This window comes from Acanthopagrus latus, chromosome 8 (assembly GCF_904848185.1).
Source record: "Acanthopagrus latus isolate v.2019 chromosome 8, fAcaLat1.1, whole genome shotgun sequence".
NCBI classification, from domain to species: Eukaryota; Metazoa; Chordata; class Actinopteri; order Spariformes; family Sparidae; genus Acanthopagrus; species Acanthopagrus latus.
In genome coordinates, this window is record NC_051046.1 from 19,783,462 (window position 1) to 19,803,507 (window position 20,046).

Sequence of the window (20,046 nt, forward strand, 5' to 3'; positions counted from 1 at the left end):
ATGCACGGTATAACGTTAGATGAATCTGAAATGATGTCCGCTCCATTGCGTTGGATTCTGGTCACGGACACATCAAAACTGACGTTAGCCTGGAATCCTTATGTCAAGTCACAGCCATGATGGGATGGCGACACAAGCACAGCCGACTGCAAACACTAGCGGCTAACCATGCTGCCCTGCCCCATTTCACTGCATCACGGTGCAGCGCGAGGATTGATGGCTTGTCCTGTTTTCGATCAAGCTAACGTCAAGTAGCAAACCAGCGCAAAGCACCTCGGACTTGACAGCACCAGAATCCCTACGTATCTTCAAACAGTTCACTGCACATAATGTTATACAATACACCGAACCCATTACAAATCTTGTAAACAGTGATATGCAAACGCGGCGAACCTCTCACCAATGTCGTGACGTAGCTAACGTTTCGGTTTAGCAGCCTAGCGAGCTACTTGATGACCGTTAGCTTTAGTGGGCTAGCAGACGCTCCTTTGCTTTGTTGATGCAGAGCAAAGACGGGGACAGATTTTTAGGTGTGGGCATTTGATGTAATTGGACCAGCGCGGCCATCGATAAGCAAACCATAGCACCAGTGTTGTGTAACCTATCGTGTTCATGATCAGCTGTAGTTTCGGCGTTGCTTCGATAATCTCATTTTTCGTTCATTGCCAGGCCTAACGTATAACAAAGCCTTTGCTACTTAACCGTTTATGAAGCTAAGTTAGCTAACTGACAGTGGTGTCAATTTGCATTGGATGACGTATAGCGCCCCGCTGAATGCCTATGTGAGAACGTCGAAGCTAATAATGGAGCGTATGGATGTGTCCTGTTCTCCCCCCCCATGCCCTCGTGTTGGTACTAATTGTTCTCCTTTTTTCTCTTCCACAGCACCGTTTTCCCCCTCCCTCCCTATTATTCTTATTCTTTTGAGTATTCTTCATTGTCAAGCCGCCAAAGTGGAGAGTGTGATTGCAGAAGGGGGTGCTTCTCGTTTCAGGTACATACCCAAAACTTGCACAGGAAATACCAACATGGAAATCCCTTTTTTTTTTTTTTTTTTTTCCCCCCTTTCCATAGTTAGCCCCCTCATAGCATTTTGGGCAGGGACTTCCGGCCATAAGAACAAAGCAGGATGTGGGCAGGCTTAAAATGGCTGTCAGACACTTCTCTTTGTGAAACCTTTTGAAAAGGGGGGTTGGGGTGGACATAATAAGCCTTAAGAGGATTTCTGTCCCAATGGTTATGTAGCGTCGGTGGCAGCACACACCCAGTATAGAGTAGCAGTCAACAGGATGCCACACTTCCTTGATCAAGTTAAAAAGATGTTTACATTAAGGCTTGGAATGTTATGTGACACTGCTTCGGTGAATGCAAGAGTTATTGTTGGGTGTTGGGTGAGTTAAGGCTGGCTGTTGCCCCGTGTATGCAAATAATCAGTGCCAGTCAAAATGTGCTGGTGACTCATGTGACTGTTATGAAAATTGGAGTATTGTCAAACCGTAGTGTCTGTGATCAAATACGGGCAGTAGAGCAGTCATTGTGAAGAATGACCTGTTCTGCTTTTTCACTGCACCGGAAACCATTCGCGTTGCCATAGCTGTCGTGCATCTCGTGTTTGGACAACCAAGCGATGTTAAGTCTACTTAACTCATAAAACTGCACCAGATAGGCAATAGGCATGTAACTTGTGGATTAGTAATCAACAAAACTATGCGGCAACATATAGATGTAGCAAAAAGACTTATATGAACTTTACATTTCTTGAATGCTTCCAACAGGTTTGAAAAATAGATTAGACCCATACCTGGCTAAATGGCTCCACTACTTTAATCAAACTCGGAATTAGCAAAAATGTGCAAGTAACATAACAGAAAACAGCTGTATTTGTGTGTAAGCGACAGAACTATGTAGACTCTCTAAGATTTTTAGAATTGAGTATTCTACCATTTATCCCATTGATTAATCGAGTAATCTAATGAAAATATTTTTGCATTATTACACAACAGTACCAAAAAATGCATAACAGAAATTACAGGCCTGTTAAATAGACCAAGCAATTGGCTTTTATTCCTGAAAAACATGGAGGTATTTATTCCAACAATTCCTAAAACCGAGAGTAAGGGTGTGTGTTTATTTATGTGTGCACACATGCATGAGGGACAGTGAGAGAGACTAGGTGTGTGTGTGTGTGGAAAGGAGTTATTTGGTGTAGGCTATTACTCTCTTGCAATTTCACACATATTATTTTCCACATCTTAACATGATATCTAGTTATACCAACATCAGGCTACAGCCTCTACATATACCGTACATTCTAAATAGCAATAGTAGGCAATGTTAAATTAGCTCAGTTAACATCAATGTTTACATTACCTTGTGTCAGTGACACTTCGTGAGCTGCTATTAAAAAGTGGATGCTCTCGGTTCAGATGTTGACTCATTGTTGATGTGCTGTTGTGGTATGCCAGTTCTGCTTTGCAGTAGACACACTGCACTTTGTTATCTTCTGTTTTATGTATGAAATGGTCCCAAACTTCTGACATTCTCAGTCTTTTTACTGACAATTTCTTGGCTCTCCACCATTGCGCCAACTCAGTTCTGGAGGTAGTGGTGTGTGTCTGCTAGTGCTGGGCGGTATACCAGTTCACACCAAACACCAGTGTATGTTTTTGTTATGATATGAATTTTTAATATACCCGCATACCGGTGTATTTGATTACTCAACATTCGGAACACTATGCTGCACGACACTGTTTTAGACCAGACCCTTTTCACTGTTGTGCTTCTAAACAGGCATGGTGCGACTGCGAGGCGTGGTGAGAGTAAACAGTAGTGCTCTGGTGTTACGTTAAGGTGAAGATGGCAAGAATAGACATTGCATTTCATGACTTGATCCACGGATGTCAAGATGAGCAACTGGAAAGCCACTGAGATCCGGGAGATGCTACAGCTCCTCGGTCTCTGTAGCTGTCGGCTTGTTGTTGTAGCGGCAAGCTACTAACGTTCACTACTTACAATTAAAAGCCACCCGCTAGGAACTCCAATGGGGTGCAATGTGAAGCTCTTATTTTGAAGACAAATTCGAGGGTTTAGCGAGAATATGGGCCATGGGTCTATAATTAAGTAAATCTATCAAGTGTCACCACATTTCTTCCAATGACACGCCCAACTTCGTTACATTTTTGGTCATACCGCCCAGCACTAGTGTCTGCAATAACAGTCCGTGGGGAAAAATGATCCCTGAGCTAAGCAGGCCACATGACGTCTGTGATAAGAATTAAACAAAGCCTCGAGGCAGAGATTTTGCTTCGACCATTTTTTGTTGTCGAATTATTCAAGATATTCGAGTAATCGTTTCAGCTCTACTTAGCTTAGGCTCGTTTGACTGAGCAGTGCAGTAATGCATACGCCATCACCTTCAATGGTCTGCTTTTGGCAGTGGCCTTCATATGCATGTGCGTTGTCATTCTAGAAGCTGCATCTCCTACTCTTCAATGAGTGATTGTGACAGTCCCATAAAAAGCCTGAGGTGGTGTTTATGTATGGAGATGTCAGCCAAGTCATCAGTCCTTCCTTGTTTCTACTTTCAAATTATTTTGCAAAGTCATTCATTTATTGGTTTTCTCATAACTGACTAAAATCCACTCCATGTGGATCAAGTGCAAGGAAACAACTAGGTAGTAGTTTGAATGTATATCCCATTTATTAAAGATATTTAAATCTGTACTGGATGATTGGATTGAATTCTTTGATCAGTTTTCTGATTGCACGTGTTTGAGTTTTTGGATCTCACAAGTAGCAGTAGGTTCCAGTGTAAATAATGTTTGAATGAATTAGCAGGACAATTATTCATGTTTCCTATGAGGTGAAGACAGGTGCGTAACATCTAGTGTAATGTTGCGTACCTAATGAGTTCTCATCCTTGTCTCTGCTTCCACAGTGCTTCTTCGGGGGGAGGAGGTGGTAGGGGTGCACCTCAGCACTATCCCAAGACTGTCGGCAACAGGTTTGTCAGTTTGCTTTTTTCTGAGGCACCCTTAATTTATAGTGATTTAGTTCATATTACCATGGTACCAGTGACTTTTGTTAGTAGTTTCCCCACACTGTAGAAAAAGTGGAGAAGACATTAGACCTGAGAGGGCCTGAAATCTAGGAAACACAGATTTGCATTTGTAGAGGTCCTGTAACATGTCAGACAGTGCATGTAATTTTACAACAAAGGGTATTAAATAGGGAGCAGGGAGATAGATTTGTATGAAGGCCTGCCACTTATGTGAAGCATATGCCTGAGTTTTCTTTTAAATGAATAAGATGAGGCAGCATAGACTGTGTGGCATTTGACAAATTAGTTTTACTGGGGTTTGTGCAAGAACAATAAGTGTATTTTGAGGTAAATAGTGTATTTTTCTGTTCCTGCCAGGATGTTGTTAGATTCTGTGGTGCTCAGTCTTTCTCTCTCTGTACTTGTATAGCGAGTTCCTGGGGAAAACCCCAGGGCAAAGCGTTCAGAGATGGGTTCCTTCACGAAGCACTAGACGAGATGTCAACTCCAGCAACGAAAAAGAGCGACACGATGCAATCTTCAGGAAAGTGAGGGGGTAAGGTTCAAGCCTTTGCACATATTTGAAGAGTTAATTATCTACCCTCTGGCACAAAAAGCACCATTTTTGAAAATTTTTCTTTTTTTTTTTTTTTGCTAACTCCTCCTCGACATTTACCCAGACATAACCCAGAAATGGTTTGCAATATTTTTGCTCTGTTGCGGCTCAGAGAGTCCTCTTCTGTTTAAATTGACAAAACCTACCAGATCATTGGTCCTTTGGTTTGGCTCGCAAAATTGTTTTCTGGATTCCCAGTATAGCTCATCCAAAGAAAAAAATCCAGTAAATGTCTTGAAAGTTGGAACAGTGTGCTTGACAAATGTTCCAGGACTCCGACTGATTTAATGAAAACAACAAATCTGTTAGAAAATCTAATTTGAGCTTCCTCTAAATGGCCTTTTTATCCAGAATGGCCCTTCTGGGGATCGATCGTTAAAGGCTTATCTTGTCTTATCAGGAGTTTAGGAAGTTCATCAGTTGCCTCTTGCTTGAATTTCAGCAGGGACAGTTTGTTGAATTGCTTAGTTCTGTGCTCATTAAACTGGCATGTGCTTTGCTGAAGGCACATAAGCCCTGTTCCCCTTGTGTCCGGTGATGTTTACAAGTGCAAAAGATGAGGAGATGAGATCCCCTCTGGAATGTAGTATGACTGGTGGTCACAGCAGGAGGCAGATTTAGATCCAGTCAGTGCTGTTTTTCCTGGAAGAAAAAAAAACAGTCCTGTGGATGTCATAGTGAAAGCTCTGATGATCTATATTATAGTGGCTGCAATATCTGAATCTCCTAACCCATCCTGGGCATGAACTTGTTGCTGACATGCCTTTTTTTCTTTTAAATTCAGCATACAAATCAAGGTGTCTAACATTAATTCACTCAAACTGACAGTTGCTGTGCTAAAAACCAAAGTCAGTTAAGATAAGACGGCTAATGTGGCTAAAAAAGAGTATGCCTGTGGATTAAAAAAATCATTATTAATTGGCTCTGTTGCAGTGTCAGAGCAAATCAAGAGTTTGACTTTTTGATGTCATGTCGACATCTTGATCTCACTACTGACTTACTATCTTGCTGCCTCTCTGGCCCTACTGTTTTTGTTTTTCTAGCATACTCAACAAACTCACGCCTGAGAAGTTTGACAAGCTATGCCTTGAGCTCCTGAACGTGGGCGTAGATTCAAAACTCGTCCTTAAAGGAATCATCTTGCTGGTAAGCACACGTTTCTTTGGTACGCTAATAAAAGCAAATGTATTCATCCATTCTTGGCAGGCTGCTCTGGGTGACTCATACACCACACATTTTAATGACCTGAGTGGTCCCTCTCTGCTTTCTCTCTCCTCTCCTCCTCCCTCACTGTGGGTTAGATTGTAGACAAAGCCCTAGAAGAGCCGAAGTATAGCTCGCTCTATGCTCAGCTATGTCTGCGCTTGGCAGAGGACGCACCAAACTTTGATGGCCCATCATCTGAGATCCAAACATCCCAAAAGCAGAGCACAGTAAGTGTGGCTGTTTACGTTCTGCTCAACAGTTAAATACATTTTCAAGCCTTTAGAATATTTCTCTGCTCTCCTTCATGTTGTTACTGACTTTTTCCTTATAACTGGTGTTTTTTTTGTTTTTTTTTAATGATTAATTTGTTTGATTATAAACACTTCCACATAATATTGTGAAGTAGACCTGATTCCTCGGCTCATTTTTGCTTTGATATTTCTTGTCAAGCTTCATCTAACCAATGGATAATAGGTTTGTTTTTTCTTGTGTTTTTTAGACCTTCAGAAGACTGCTGATTTCCAAACTTCAAGATGAATTTGAAAACCGCACCAGAAATGTTGAAAGTAAGATCATGTCTTTGCATATCTTGTGAGAGGGGCAGCATCTTTGTCACTCATTCCGGGTAGCCTGTCTACTGCTAACTTGTGTTTCTCTTTGTTCTTCAGTCTATGACAAACATGACAACCCTCTTACTTCTGAGGAGGAGGAGCAGCGTGCCATTGCCAAGATCAAGATGCTTGGCAACATTAAATTCATCGGGGAACTTGGCAAACTCGACCTCATCCACGAATCTATCCTTCATAAGTGCATCAAAACAGTATGTGCACTCTTCTCTTGGTGTTTTGTGTGTATGAAATTCATATCTGTTCATATCCATATTCAATTCAATGACATTTCTAAGAATGTACAAGAGGAGTTGGAATCAAACGAGGTACTGCATACCTTCTTGACAGCAGAGTGTGTACCTTGTGTGACCCCCCTGTCTTCCTTTTCTCTGTAATCTTTTTCTGAAGCTTCTGGAAAAGAAGAAGAGAGTCCAGCTCAAGGATATGGGGGAGGATCTGGAGTGCCTCTGTCAGATAATGAGGACAGTAGGGCCGAGACTCGACCATGAGAAAGCAAAGGTAACAGCTCCAGCCTTAAATCATCACAACCGTCTGGAGAGGCTGTTGAGCTCTGTTTGGATTTTTTGTGGAACAACATGTCCCATTAAGCATAAATTATTGACAGGTCTGCAAGTTAGCTGTGCTGTTAAATGCTAAAGAAAATAACTAAAGGCTTTAGGGGGGGAAACTTACTTATAGATTATCAAAGATGTAACATTTGTAGTTTGGATTTTTTTTTCTGTGCCCTCATGGTCCTGTCTGTGTCAGGACCATGTCAGTTCAGGTCCTGCCCAAGCTCATCATCTGGCTGGCCTAAGGCCCCGCTTGGCTCACAGCCAGTCCTAACATTAAGCCAGCTGCTTTACTGTATGGTGCTAACATTGCCTCTCCTCACTTCTCCCTCCTCTGTCCACCTGTTCTTCACAGTCTTTAATGGATCAGTACTTTGGCCGTATGCGATCCTTAATGAACAACAAGGAGTTGCCCGCTAGGATCCGCTTCCTGCTGCAAGACACAGTGGAACTGCGAGAAAACAACTGGGTCCCCCGCAAGGCTTTCATCGACAACGGACCAAAGACGATTAACCAGATCCGTCAGGATGCAGTGAAAGTGAGTCAAGTGAAAATCAACTGAAAATTGGATGATCAAAGTTCACAACCCTGAATCCAAAACGCGTCTGACGCCTTGTAAAACATACCTGGTACAATCGCCCCTTTTTGCTTTTTTTAGAGCATTCCACATATTTCCAGTCTTATGTTGTCCCTGTCCCAACTTGTTTGAAATGTGTTGCTGGCATCAAATTCAGAATAAGCATTTATGTATAAAGAACACTGGAACTGACGAGGTTACATATTTAGTCTTTTCTGTTTTCAAATGAGTGTATCATCAAGGATTAGCAAATGTTCACATTCCAGTTACAAAGCTTCTCAAATTTTCACCCACATTTTAGGATGAGTAATGGAACCCAGAGTCAGAAGCAGAGGTTGAGGCATGCATATGTTAATGGGCCTTCTAAATGAACTTGTGAAATTATAACCCTCCTTTACAAACAACCAGTTTCTACACATCAGTAAGCAGCCTTTTGTGAGCAGTGTGCGTCAGCAGCACTTTGTCCTGATAATAGAGTATGCACAGGATGTAATTAAGTTTCCCTTAAAACTCAAGTTAATGTTAGAAACTCAAAGTGGGTCAGACGCATAATCATGTGATTGGACAATTTTCAGACACCAGCTCTGTTGTGTGTCCCTTTTAGGATCTGGGTGTTTTCATCCCAGCACCCATGTCTCAGGGGATGAGAATGGACTTCTTCCTGGAAAGCCCCTTCATGCCCAACAGAGTGAAACTGGACAGAGAGACTCTCGGGGGATTGGCCGACATGTTTGGACAGATGCCAGGTATGAGCTTTTGTTCGTTGGTGACCTGGATTTACTTTTGAATTAAAGAATAATCATTTACTATGGTACATAAATTAATGAGTTTAGAGTTGCATCATTATTATATTATTTAATCTAGTGTGGTTTCTTCTTCTTTTTTATCTATATAGAACGATGGCATGGCAAATTTAAATATATTTGTGTTTTGTTTTCTCAGGCAGTGGTATTGGAACTGGCCCGGGGGTTATTCAGGATAGGTACTCACCCACTATGGGACGCCATCGCACCAACCCGCTCTTCAACGGCCACGGTGGCCACATCGCCCCTCCACCACAGTCGCAGTTTGACATGGGGCCAAAGTCTTTTGTTAAGTCCAACCAGGTTAGCCTGCTAACAGTGGTAATACATTTTTGTTTTTTGACAGCTCCTTTTACAACTCCTGAGGTTACAGTTCAAAAGAGTGATCCTGTATGCCAATTTGACTTCCTACAGGTTCAGAACCAGCATTTCCTCAACCAGAACCAGAACCATATGGCCCAGCAGCAGGTCCAGTCCAAGGACATGCCTCCACGATTCAGCAAGAAAGGACAGCTTAATGCAGATGAGGTAACTGGTACTAATTGTTTGTGGGTTGCGAAATTCGGACAAAAACTAATATCTATGGACAATTATTGAAAAGTGAGAACATCAAGCTTGAGCCAGATACGATGCAATCACACTAGCATTATCGGCTGTTTCATGCAGTCTTCCATGCCAGTGTTCAAATCTTCATGCCCAGTGATTATAAAACAGACGCGTTATTCTGAGGAACAACCTGCTACCAGTCTTTCTTCTACCTCTCACTCCATCTTAGATCTATCTTACCTATCCCTCCTCCACTCCTCCTCTTGTCTTCAAACTGGTAGCTGGCCCACTGACTGCAAGTGTAGGATGAGGGCATGAATTTAGCCAATATACAGATTTTTATTTGTATGAATTATTTTTCTATGACTAATCCCGTTGCATGCTCTTTCTTCATGGCGCATCGTGGTTCCACAGATCAGCCTCAGGCCTGCTCAGTCATTCCTCCTCAACAAGAACCAGGTGCCCAAGCTCCAGCCCCAGATCCCCACCATGATGCCTCCCAGCGCTCAGCCCCCACGCACTCAAACCCCCCCTCTGGGACAGGTAAGAGACAATCCCTTCTAACAGTTTACCAAAATGTTTAACTGTTTAACTAATACAGAGATAAGAAGGAACAGGAAAACTATACAATATATACTTTGGCCCTTTGCAGCTTGTCATTCCCCCTCTCTCTCTTCACTCCTCTTAATCTTAAAGTCCGTGTAAAGCAGAAATAAATTTGTTATGAGTTTGTCACACCACAGAAACACGTCATTGACCACTGAGCCAAATTTGAAGTATATAAAATTAGGTCTCTAAATCATGGGGGGAAAAAAAGCACTTCTCTCTGCTGTGAAACGCTGGGGGCGTGTCGGGTAGAGGCGCAGGAACCACGCCTGCATGCAGGAGTGGAGCCGTCTCTGTGTACTTACTTTCCATACTTCTTACATACAGTTACTTTTCTGGTAGTTATTTTATTACCACAAGCTCCCCAATGACTCCATCTGCCCAGTTTTTATCAGTTTTGACAGAGAAGCACACAGTAGCTCCTCTTGACAAAATTGATCCACCTTTTGCTTATGTTGTAGTCCTTACGAAACTTAAACAAACTAATGGTGCCGTTGCTCTGCATGCTGCGGCATCTAGTAAAGATGCACGAGCGACGTGGAGGAGAAATGACTGGTTAGCTGACTGGTTGACTGGTTAGCTAGATGCAAGCTATCGTAAGAGACGCTATCCAAGACTGGAGAGTGAGCAGAAAACCACCGATGCTGATGTGCGCTGAACATATTTATACTGCTTCCGCAGCAGGGTGGGGTTAATGCTAATCATAGCCACGTTACGTAACACGGCTATGATTTCTGACCCGTCCATCAAATCCTGAACACCGAAATTTTGAAACACAGTTTGTGAGCCTAGCTCCACAATTAAATTCTAAGTGGTTTAAAGGCTTTTTACATGTTTTAAAGAAATACATTTATGACCTATTTCATGTGTGAAGAAAATGGCTGAATTTGCTTTACACAGACTTTAAGTTGTCTCGTATAATAAAACAATGAAAAGGCCAATAAAAGAAATAAAGGTTTGTGTGCGAAAGGGGAAAAGATCATGAAGTTTTGTTTTCTTGGTGGAACTATATCTGTTTGATAACCACATGACCTTTTCCTCAGCCTCCACAGCTTGGCCTGAAGACCAACCCTCCGCCCATCCAAGAGAAACCTCAGAAGACGAACAAGAAACCACCTCCTGCCAAGGAGGAACTGCTAAAAATGACTGTAAGCAAAACAAAATTTTATATCTTTCGCCTTTTTCAATGTAGAACAGCTGCAACAAGTAAATGATGTATTAAAAATTATATTGGGTACGGTAAATTCTGCAAGGAGGAGGAATTGGATATGAAATGAAGCAAGCTTATGTCAGAACCTGTATTTCCTTCTGTGATAGCATCATTCAGACTAGAAAATGTCTTCTGACCCTATTCCTAATGAACAGCTTCTTTTTAATGATGAGTGTTTGAATATTACAACGTATGACTACTCATAAGAAAATTATTAAGTACTTATCTGAACCATAATCATGTCTGTCGAGAGGTCAAATCAGATTGCTCATGAACCATGATCATGTCTGCGCACTATCATCTTCCATTCAGGAGGCGATCATGAATGAATACTTGAACAGTAAGAACCTGACCGAGGCTGTGAGTGGCGTGCGAGAGATGAAGGCTCCCAAGCACTTCCTGCCAGAGATGCTGAGTAAAATCATCGTGTGTTCCCTGGACCGTCCTGATGAGGACAAGGAGCACGCAAGCACTCTGATCCATACACTCCGCACTGAGGGCCTCATCACTGGAGAGAACTTCATGCAGGTATATACACTCGAACTAGACAGATCCAATGGTTTGTAGTTGAAAAATTATAAGGAATTACTTACACTCTCTTACTAATCTAAAAAAACCAGCTTGGTACAACACAGGTTTGTTTAAAAGGGTAGGAAAAACACATTTTAATTTGTAAGGAACTGCCCATGACGTAACACCCTTGTCACTGAGAGCCATCTCCCTCATGCCCTGCAGGCTTTCCTCAATGTCCTGGATCAGTGCCCTAAGATCGAGCTGGACGTGCCCCTGGTGAAGTCCTACCTGGCCCAGTTTGCTGCTCGGGCCATCATTGCAGAGTTGGTGAGTGTGGCGGAGCTGGCTCACCCGCTGGAGAATGGCACCCACTTCCCCCTCTTCCTGCTTTGCCTGCAACAGACGGCCAAGCTGAAGGACCGAGAGTGGCTCACCGACCTCTTCCAGCAGAGCAAGGTCAACATGCAGAAGATGCTCCCAGGTACAAACATTCCAACGCAACATCAAACCAATATGACCTATACAAATGCAAAATGCATCCCAATGAGGCAACAGTTGTTAGCATCGCGACCCCCCTCTGAGTTACAGACTTCTTGTTCTTGGCAGAAATTGATCAGAACAAGGATCGCATGCTGGAGATCCTGGAGGGGAAGGGCCTGAGCTTCCTGTTCCCACTGCTGAAGCTGGAGAAGGAGCTGCTGAAGCAGATAAAGGCAGACCCCTCTCCACAGTCCATCTACAAGTGGATTAAAGACAACATCTCTCCTAAGCTTCACACTGATAAAGGCTTTGTCAACATCCTCATGACCAGGTAAATAAAGAGCAGGTTAAAGTGTAATGTTTGTCTTTATTTGATAGACTCTTTTTGTTTTATAATACCAAATGTTCTTTGGAGCTCAAGACACAGTGCTTCTTATGCATTCTCACTGTTCGGAGCTTCATCAAGTGATACTTTTATTTATCGATTAATCTGCCCGTTGTTTCCCTGCAAGTATATCAGAATTGACTTTTAATGAGAGGTGTAATTTGTGTTATTGACCTTTGTCCTCTGCTGTTTTCCCAGTTTCCTCCAGTACATCTCCCAGGAGCTGTGCATGGTGGAGAGTGACGAGCAGCTGGCAGCCCCTTCCAAAGAGCAGCTGGAGCAGGAGAAGCAGCTGCTGCTGGCCTTCAAGCCCGTCATGCAGAAGTTCCTGCACGACCATACCGAGCTGCAGGTCAGCGCCCTGTACGCCCTGCAGGTGCATTGCAACGCCAGCGCGTTCCCTAAAGGTACAGAACCTCTTGGAGTCTAGGAGAACTACTAGAAGTAGACTGATTATAGATGTTGTTTCAAATACATTAGAAATGCACAAAGTATCACAGTATCTGTTAGGCTGAGTTGTCTACAGTTACAAGTACAGCTCTGTCTACAGCAATTTAGAAGCACTAAATCAGTGGTGTCAAACTGATCCAGTAAAGGGCCATGTGGCTGCAGGTTTTCATTCCAACCAAGCAAGAACACACCTGATTTGGATCAGCCAACCAATCAGCCAACCAAGCAAGAACACACCTGATTTGGATCAGGTGTGTTCTTGCTTGGTTGGAATGAAAACCTGCAGCCACATGGCCCTTTACTGGATCAGTTTGACACCACTGCACTAAATCCTTTCTTAGCTTTGAAATGCATGTTTTTATCTAAAGCAACCAATCATCGCTTAGATGCTTTATCGTACATTGCTAGTAGAACAAAATGTCTTGTTTGCCTGTCAACTAAATGATTGTATTGTTAAAATATTCTGTCCTCTAAGGCATGCTGCTGCGATACTTTGTCAACTTCTACGACATGGAGATCATTGAAGAAGAAGCCTTCCTTGCATGGAAAGAAGACATTACCCAAGAATTCCCTGGAAAAGGAAAAGCTTTATTCCAGGTAAAGACTCTGTTTTGTTTTGCAGAACAATTTCTGCAGAAATGGGATTGTTTTCAGGAAATGCCATCAAATGATTGTGACTCAACTTCATGAGCAACATATACAGTTAAAGTGAAATGTCGAAAGACTTTTATCATTTTTTTTTTTTTCCCCCGTTTTTCCTACATCAGGTCAACCAGTGGCTCACCTGGCTGGAGACGGCGGAGGAGGAGGAGTCGGAGGAAGAAGCAGACTAAGAAACCTGAAGCAGAAGCATCATGATGTAGAAGATCAACCTCATCTTATTATTACAGTCGCCTTTCCTTTATTAAACTCCATGCTTAATTTAACCACTACCACGTGGCACTCGGCTGCTTCTGTCTCGCGATTATAAACCGAAAGCTTGTACCTGTAGGGCCTCATGTGTTACCACCCGTACTGTGACGATAGGCTGAGAAGCATCAAGTGACCTGTTGACTGATCGATGTTTGATTTTTGGATCTGTGTCCTTATCAGCTACATGAATTCTGAAGTCTGGAGTGGCTCAACCATGTGTTCTTTTTTTTTTTTTCTTTTTTTTTTTCTTGCTCTGACTGTATTGAGTTTGTAACTTTTTCTTATTTTTACTGCATTGCATGTTTTTCACTTTCACTTGATTTTTATTGATTTGAACCTTCCTCCATAGGAAACGGCTTTATTTAAGAACATGTAGGATTTCCCCTCCAGATAAATCAAATAAGTGCTCATCTTTGCTAATGCTAGTTAACGGCGTAAGAACATTAACAAAAAGGTCTTTTCAGTGAGCTGCCCTGTGATCATCTGTAAGCCTGAATTCCCCTTCCATAACACCTCTTATGTGACCTTAAGAAACAAGAGAGGGGGATTTAAAATCACCAGACAGGCTGCAGCACAGCATTTAGTGAAAATCAAAGACGATATGTAACACTCCGCCTTTGTTTGGGAACGTATGATGAATGCCAAGAGGGGGCACACTGAAGTGAGTTAGCCAGCAAGACTTAAAAATTGACTTGAGGTGTGTGCTTAGTGGACCCATAAAAAAAAAAGAACAATTGTTTTGATTGTTTCTGCCCCCCTTTTGTTATGTCTCTCTTTGTTGTCTTATTACATAAGTGGTTGCAATACTCATCCTCCAAATGTTACAATATTTTAAAAAGTTGTCATCATTGCTGTGCCGCCGTAACATTTTCAAAGTTGCCTGTGTTTCTACCTCTTAGTTAGATGGGCTTTTGTTTGTTTTTGTCGTGCTGGGATGGATAATGAAATCTAGAAAGAACCTAGAGCCCAAGCACATGCTGAAGTATTTGATTTAGTCCTGGCTTAATTGCACAATAAATTTACTGAAGCAGACTTTTCCTATGAAGCTTCGCCTGGTTTACAAGTTTTAAGAACGAAAGAGGGGAGGGGGGGAAAAAAAGCTTGTTTTTATTGATTCGACAGCTCGGCGTCTTCTGAAAAACGTACCCATTAAAAGGTTTCAGTGTGGCACGTCGCTCTGAACTTGGGAGTGACGGTGTGAACGTGGCCTGTGTATTTTGATTGGTCAGCATGAAACATGAAGCAAGGAATTTTAAATGTTTTTCTTAAATTAGCAAAAAGGAAATCTAAGCCTTTAGGTAGGTTGTGCTCGACCCCTCTCACTAAAATTAGTCTAACAGTTGATTAAGAACAGGTTTTATCCAAGAATTGTGCTCACAAGCCATGTTCATGTAGAAGGCAATGGATTTAGATCATATTGTAAGGTATTCAGAATTATTGTGCACCTCTATTGCTTTAATGTCAATAAAGTCCAGTACATGAGCACCAAAACTGCTCTTCACTTTTATTTACACTCCTGCACGGAACATGTTCCAACAAAATGCTTCTCACTCTGTTACACACCTTTACATCTATGACTTTTCATAACTCCACTGAACTACCTAGACTTGCGCCTTACATGATTAGTTGAATTAACATCTTTAAGTCTACATTCTAATAGAACCGAGGCACTATCCTTGACATAGATTCAACATTCCAAGAACTTAGAGGTCGATCATGAGCCCTTGAGTGTCACCAAACAAGAGCTCATTTTAAAAATACTTAAATCTGACACTTGTGAGTTTGCAAAACTTACAGTCGCCAATTTGAGTGAGCCACAGATACAAATCCATCCTGTACCTGTCCATCATAAGCTTTTAGTCACCTTTAGAGTAACGTGATGAGAGGAACTCTATAACATACTTTTATCTTATTTTATTTGGTGTCAAAATAGAAACTAAAAGTAAATTTAAAAAAGTGTAAGTGGGAAATGCAGGAGTTTCTCCAGGCCGTACTGTTGTGATGGCTGTCACGTCCTCTCAGCATTTTCCCCAACAACAATCACTTTTCTCCTTCATATCTCATAAAGAACGGGTAAAAAGAAATCCTTGCAAGGCAGGCTTCACCCTTCTTTTGTTATGACAAAGTGTTAAACGTCGACTACTCCTGGTCTGTAGGGATCCAGAAGTATTCCACCACCTTCCTGCTCCTGCGCTGAGGGGCAGAGTCGGGTCGCTCTCCTGCGAAGGCGGGCAGGTCATCGAAGTGACTCGGACCCAGATCCCTCCCGCTGTGAGGAGCAGAGACCCGGAGCATGGTCCTGAGAAGAGATTCATAGAGTAAAAGATTTCAGTCATTTCAAAAGTGCTATGAGGGCTATGAGGGTGGCTTTAACCTGAACGGGACCCCACATTTTGTCAGTGTCAGATAGAAACCTCATATCTCCAATAATGTGCATACTTAAATCGCCCTCCATGGTAGTTTTTTTTTTTTTTTTTTTTTTTAATGGCTGATAGTGCTAAAAGCATAATATCACCCAACAAGGATGTTTTTCTGGGTTCCAGAAAAGCTGATGCTTTGGAGATGCAAGGTTTCCCCCTGGTGGCCAGAGCAGTACCTGGACGAACTCCTGTCAGACTCTTCAGGACTGGACTCAGGGGTGGAGATGTACACAGGGTCTCCCTCCTGAAGATAAATCATATGGCTCAAGAACCAGTCGCTTTTTCCCCACACCAAAAAGTTATCAGACACTGCATGAGCACATCTGTGTCTGTTGTCATCTCACCGTGAAGTTTCTCGGGGTGCCGTCTTGATTTCGGAGAATTTTAACCCGCTGATCGCTTTCTGTCTTGCAGAGGAAATAACTCTTGATGTTGGCCTGACACTGTGGGGGAACACACTTTAGATTAGACAGTGTTATTGATGGGGAAAACCAAGGAAACCCCAGCCTAAAAAGTGATTTGATAAACAGCTGAAGGGTGGTTCTACACAACTTCAGTGTTCTTTTTCAAGTTTGATTTACTGTCCAGATCGACACCAAAATATTTTCTCTATCTGCTGACCCTTATTTATCACTAGGTAGACGTCCTCCCTCGTCCTCAACACAGCTGACCCTTGACCTTAGATCATAAAATGTACATCAGAAACATAGTAAACAGACTTCATTTTAAAAAACAAAAAGAGTATGCAAGAAATGTCAATTTGTGCAAGACCACGCATGTGTTTAACCGTGCCTGTGTTGCATGTCGCTCCTAGATGGTGGCTTGCGAAGGAATCTTATTTTCCACATTTAAATTCTGCTGTTTGCTGGCATGTGTACCGCAATGTCATCGTGTAATGACTGTGAACCCCCCGTCAGGATTATTTTCGCAAGACTTTGGTGTGAATCATACTAAAATTAAAACCATTCAAACACGGTTAAACACATTTAAACACTTGGACGACGTCTTCCATGTCTTTTCGTTGGAGGTGATTTCTAACTAAGGTGCGCTGAATAATAGTGGGTGTCGGGCGTGTTCTCTCACTGCTTTGCTCTGCCTGAGAGACTTCAGGTCCTCCTGCTCTCTGAACCTGTTGGCTAGCTCCTGGTGCTTCTCTCTCCAGCTGAGACACTCGGCCGCTCTCTCCTGCCTCTCCTTCTCGGCCAGACGCCTCTCTGCTTCGGCCTCTCGCTGAGCCTGGTTGGCTTTTTTGCTCTCCTCCTCCGATGCCATCGCTCTGCGCCTCGAATTCACCTCACTGCAGGCACAAGGCTGAGATTATGCATCCCAAAATATCTTATTTTTACATTCAGACTGTAGAGAAATTGTTTTGATTCCATTTCTCACTTCTTTTTTTTTCTGGCTTTTACATTTCTGTTACACTTGGTTAATTACCCTCCCATTTTTATTCTCCTTTCTCGATTTTGTTACTGCTGCCATGCGAAAAACATCTTGTGTGTCTCCGGCCACGTGTAAGTCTTTACCATAAAAGCGATATTCAGTCATTTAACTTTCATGTGGTTACAAAACAAGCAACAAGAAATAAGCCAGGAACTTAAAGCAACAACATATTTATGAAGTCTTTAAGGTACATGTGTCATGTAGTGGATTTTGATAAATCTGTCTGTGATAATTAGGCACATCTGGTTCCTCCATTTTTCCCTTTGAAGAATCAACCAAGTTCGCGGAGACCACCTATGCTCGCGTCCAAATGAAGACACAGAATTGTGATTTAATGGAGTTTTAAACAGTTTAATCATTTAAGATACACCTGAAGTCTATGTTAAACACGTCTTCAAATCAAACGGCCCTTCCCCTCTCCGACTTTCATCTTAGCTTCATTTGTTTTGCTCTGCAGTTCATCTAATCTGAGGCGTGTCTGGTGTTACAAGTTATGCTCCCGGCTTTACATCCAGCGGGAGGAAATATGTCCTGTCTGGTTCTGAAAAATGAGAGGTTAAACAGAGCTCAAGCACTTATGCAGTTTGATGTATGACACAGCGCTGAAAGGCCCAAAATGGTAGCACGAGATGTATCTCAATCAAATTGCCTGAAACATAAGAAATCACTTAGGAACATAACGCTCGAGCCTCCACAGACTATAATCTCTAAAATGGTGATTTGTTACAGAGTTACATAGTTTGCCGTAACTTGATTTGTTCCATACGATAACTGGAACACATTCCCACTGTACTCTACGTTAACGGGCTACAGTCAGGTATGATATCCAACCATCCTGCTTAGCTCTTCCTATTTTTGTACAAAAGGTGATAGGAGACAGGGTGAACCCAAATGTCTCCCCTCAGGCGCCCTTGGCATTGTGCCAGCTTCCCCTCTTAAAAAGTGTTCAGCACTACTGGCTCTACAGACGCCTGTCAGTTGAGAAGTTTAGGAAAGCATTTGTTCAGTCACTTGCCTTGACCCGTCACCTCCTCTTATGTAGACCGCAAACACGGTGAAACAGCATTGTGAAGGTTTTAAATTGTGCTGTGATTCAAGCAGACACACAGCTGAATCATGTGTCCTGGAGCTGCTGTAATGTGACAGTAAGACTTCACACTGCTGTCAATAATATTTTACATAATGCGTTGTGGTTTGCTGTAAAGCTCTCCTTAACCCGGTAGGAAAAGTGTTCTACATAACTTCAGGCTTTTCGTGATAGGGGATTAATTTTCTTTTTTTTTTCCTTTTTTTTTTTTTTTACTCCTCTTCATTACAGTCTACTGATATGACATTTGCTTAACTTACCATAGTTTTCTTCTTGCTCTAATACTTTACTACTTGCTACTACTTACTACTACTCTCCCTATTTGTTTGTGGTTTGAAATTAACAGATGACCAATTCTGACATATCGCATCTTTAAATTGCAACATATTGTCACATAGAGCCCTTTTAAAAGCTTCAGAGGAGATTTAAAAATCTATTGCAACATTATTTTGCCACTATATTGTTCATCCCCAGTTATTGTTGTTCATTATAATAACTGACAACTCCCTTTTAATGTCTAGTCTGTAAGTAGTATATACATTGGTGTAGTGAAGAGTTTGAAATCTCACACCTTGAGCTGAAATTAGGCGCACACCAGGGCTGTATCCTTGGTCCCATTTAGTTTTTATAGCTGATGTTCACCATTAATTTGTGTATTAGTTTTTTTTTTTTTTTTTTCACCTAGTCTGTTTTTAATGCCTTTTAGCGCCTTTAGTTTTCTGCTGCCTGACTTTTTCTTTTTCTTTCTTTTTTTTTTTTTTTTTTTTTACTTATGACAGTACCTGAAGGCAGAATTAGAGGAATAGAGTGCATATGTAATATCCCAGTTACTAAGATGGGGTATTCTCTCCTGTTGAGGGCTTATTCGATTTTTTTTTTTTTTTTTTTTTTTAAGATAAAATTCTTGCCTCATGCAAGTTCAAAGTCTGAAAACATAGCTGAGTTCCCTATTACATATACCCACCTCTCTTTAAACTTGACATTTTCCTCTGTGGTCTGTCTCAGCTTGTGTCGGAGGTTGTCTCTGTCTCCCTCCAGACTCCTGTTCTCCTGCAGCAGGGCCTGCTTCTCCCCAGACACCCGGTCCAACTTCAGCTTGGTCTCAAAATAACTCTTCTCTGTTTGTGCAAGTAATAGCTGCAGATCAGTGTGCTACGGAAGAAATGGAAAATGCTAAATTACTGCCACCGGTTGTAATTGAATTGATTTAGTCCAGTGATATTTGTATATCCTGTTTATTCCCTGGTTGATTCAGGGGTAATGATGTTGGTAACAGAGAGAGGAAAAACTGAGAACTGCTCTAAAAATATGCCACATTCATTCTGGTGAAAGAGATGTTATCTGCTGTTGATTATGCTGCTCATCACCACATAATTATGAAAATGACAAAAGTCTTTCCTGTAACCCCGTGATCTGGAGGAAGTTATAGGTTTCTCAGAGGAGCAAAAAACAGAGGTCACAGAACTCAAACATTGACTGGCCTGATGCCTGGTGTAAAGTCTATTTTAATGTCTTACTTTTTGTTTTTCAGATCCCCCGTGGGATGGTCTTGTGTTACATTTCTGACCTTTTAAAC

At 41.9% G+C, this 20,046-nt stretch overlaps 2 protein-coding genes across 2 annotated transcripts in view; one reads left to right on the top strand and one right to left on the bottom strand.

Moving 5' to 3' along the window:
• Positions 1-14,518, top strand: eif4g2b (eukaryotic translation initiation factor 4, gamma 2b). The gene is made up of 21 exons (XM_037106704.1): positions 1-7; positions 886-994; positions 3,938-4,003; positions 4,470-4,595; positions 5,699-5,801; positions 5,957-6,088; positions 6,361-6,427; positions 6,530-6,681; positions 6,878-6,988; positions 7,397-7,579; positions 8,223-8,364; positions 8,561-8,724; positions 8,836-8,949; positions 9,382-9,510; positions 10,617-10,721; positions 11,096-11,311; positions 11,519-11,777; positions 11,903-12,107; positions 12,360-12,568; positions 13,087-13,208; positions 13,379-14,518. The coding sequence occupies exons 1-21, from the start codon at positions 1-3 to the stop codon at positions 13,442-13,444; spliced, it is 2,787 nt and encodes a 928-aa protein (XP_036962599.1). The 3' UTR covers positions 13,445-14,518.
• The window catches only part of LOC119024184 (trichohyalin), a 9,744-nt gene continuing 3,443 nt past the window's right edge, over positions 13,746-20,046 (bottom strand). Inside the window, exons 4-8 of the mRNA XM_037106705.1 lie at positions 19,435-19,622; positions 17,027-17,240; positions 16,288-16,386; positions 16,120-16,187; positions 13,746-15,822 (exon numbers count right to left, since the gene is read on the bottom strand). Of these exons, the coding sequence (XP_036962600.1) occupies positions 15,663-15,822; positions 16,120-16,187; positions 16,288-16,386; positions 17,027-17,240; positions 19,435-19,622 (729 nt within the window). The 3' untranslated portion in view covers positions 13,746-15,662. The remainder of the gene's footprint in view (positions 15,823-16,119; positions 16,188-16,287; positions 16,387-17,026; positions 17,241-19,434; positions 19,623-20,046) is intronic.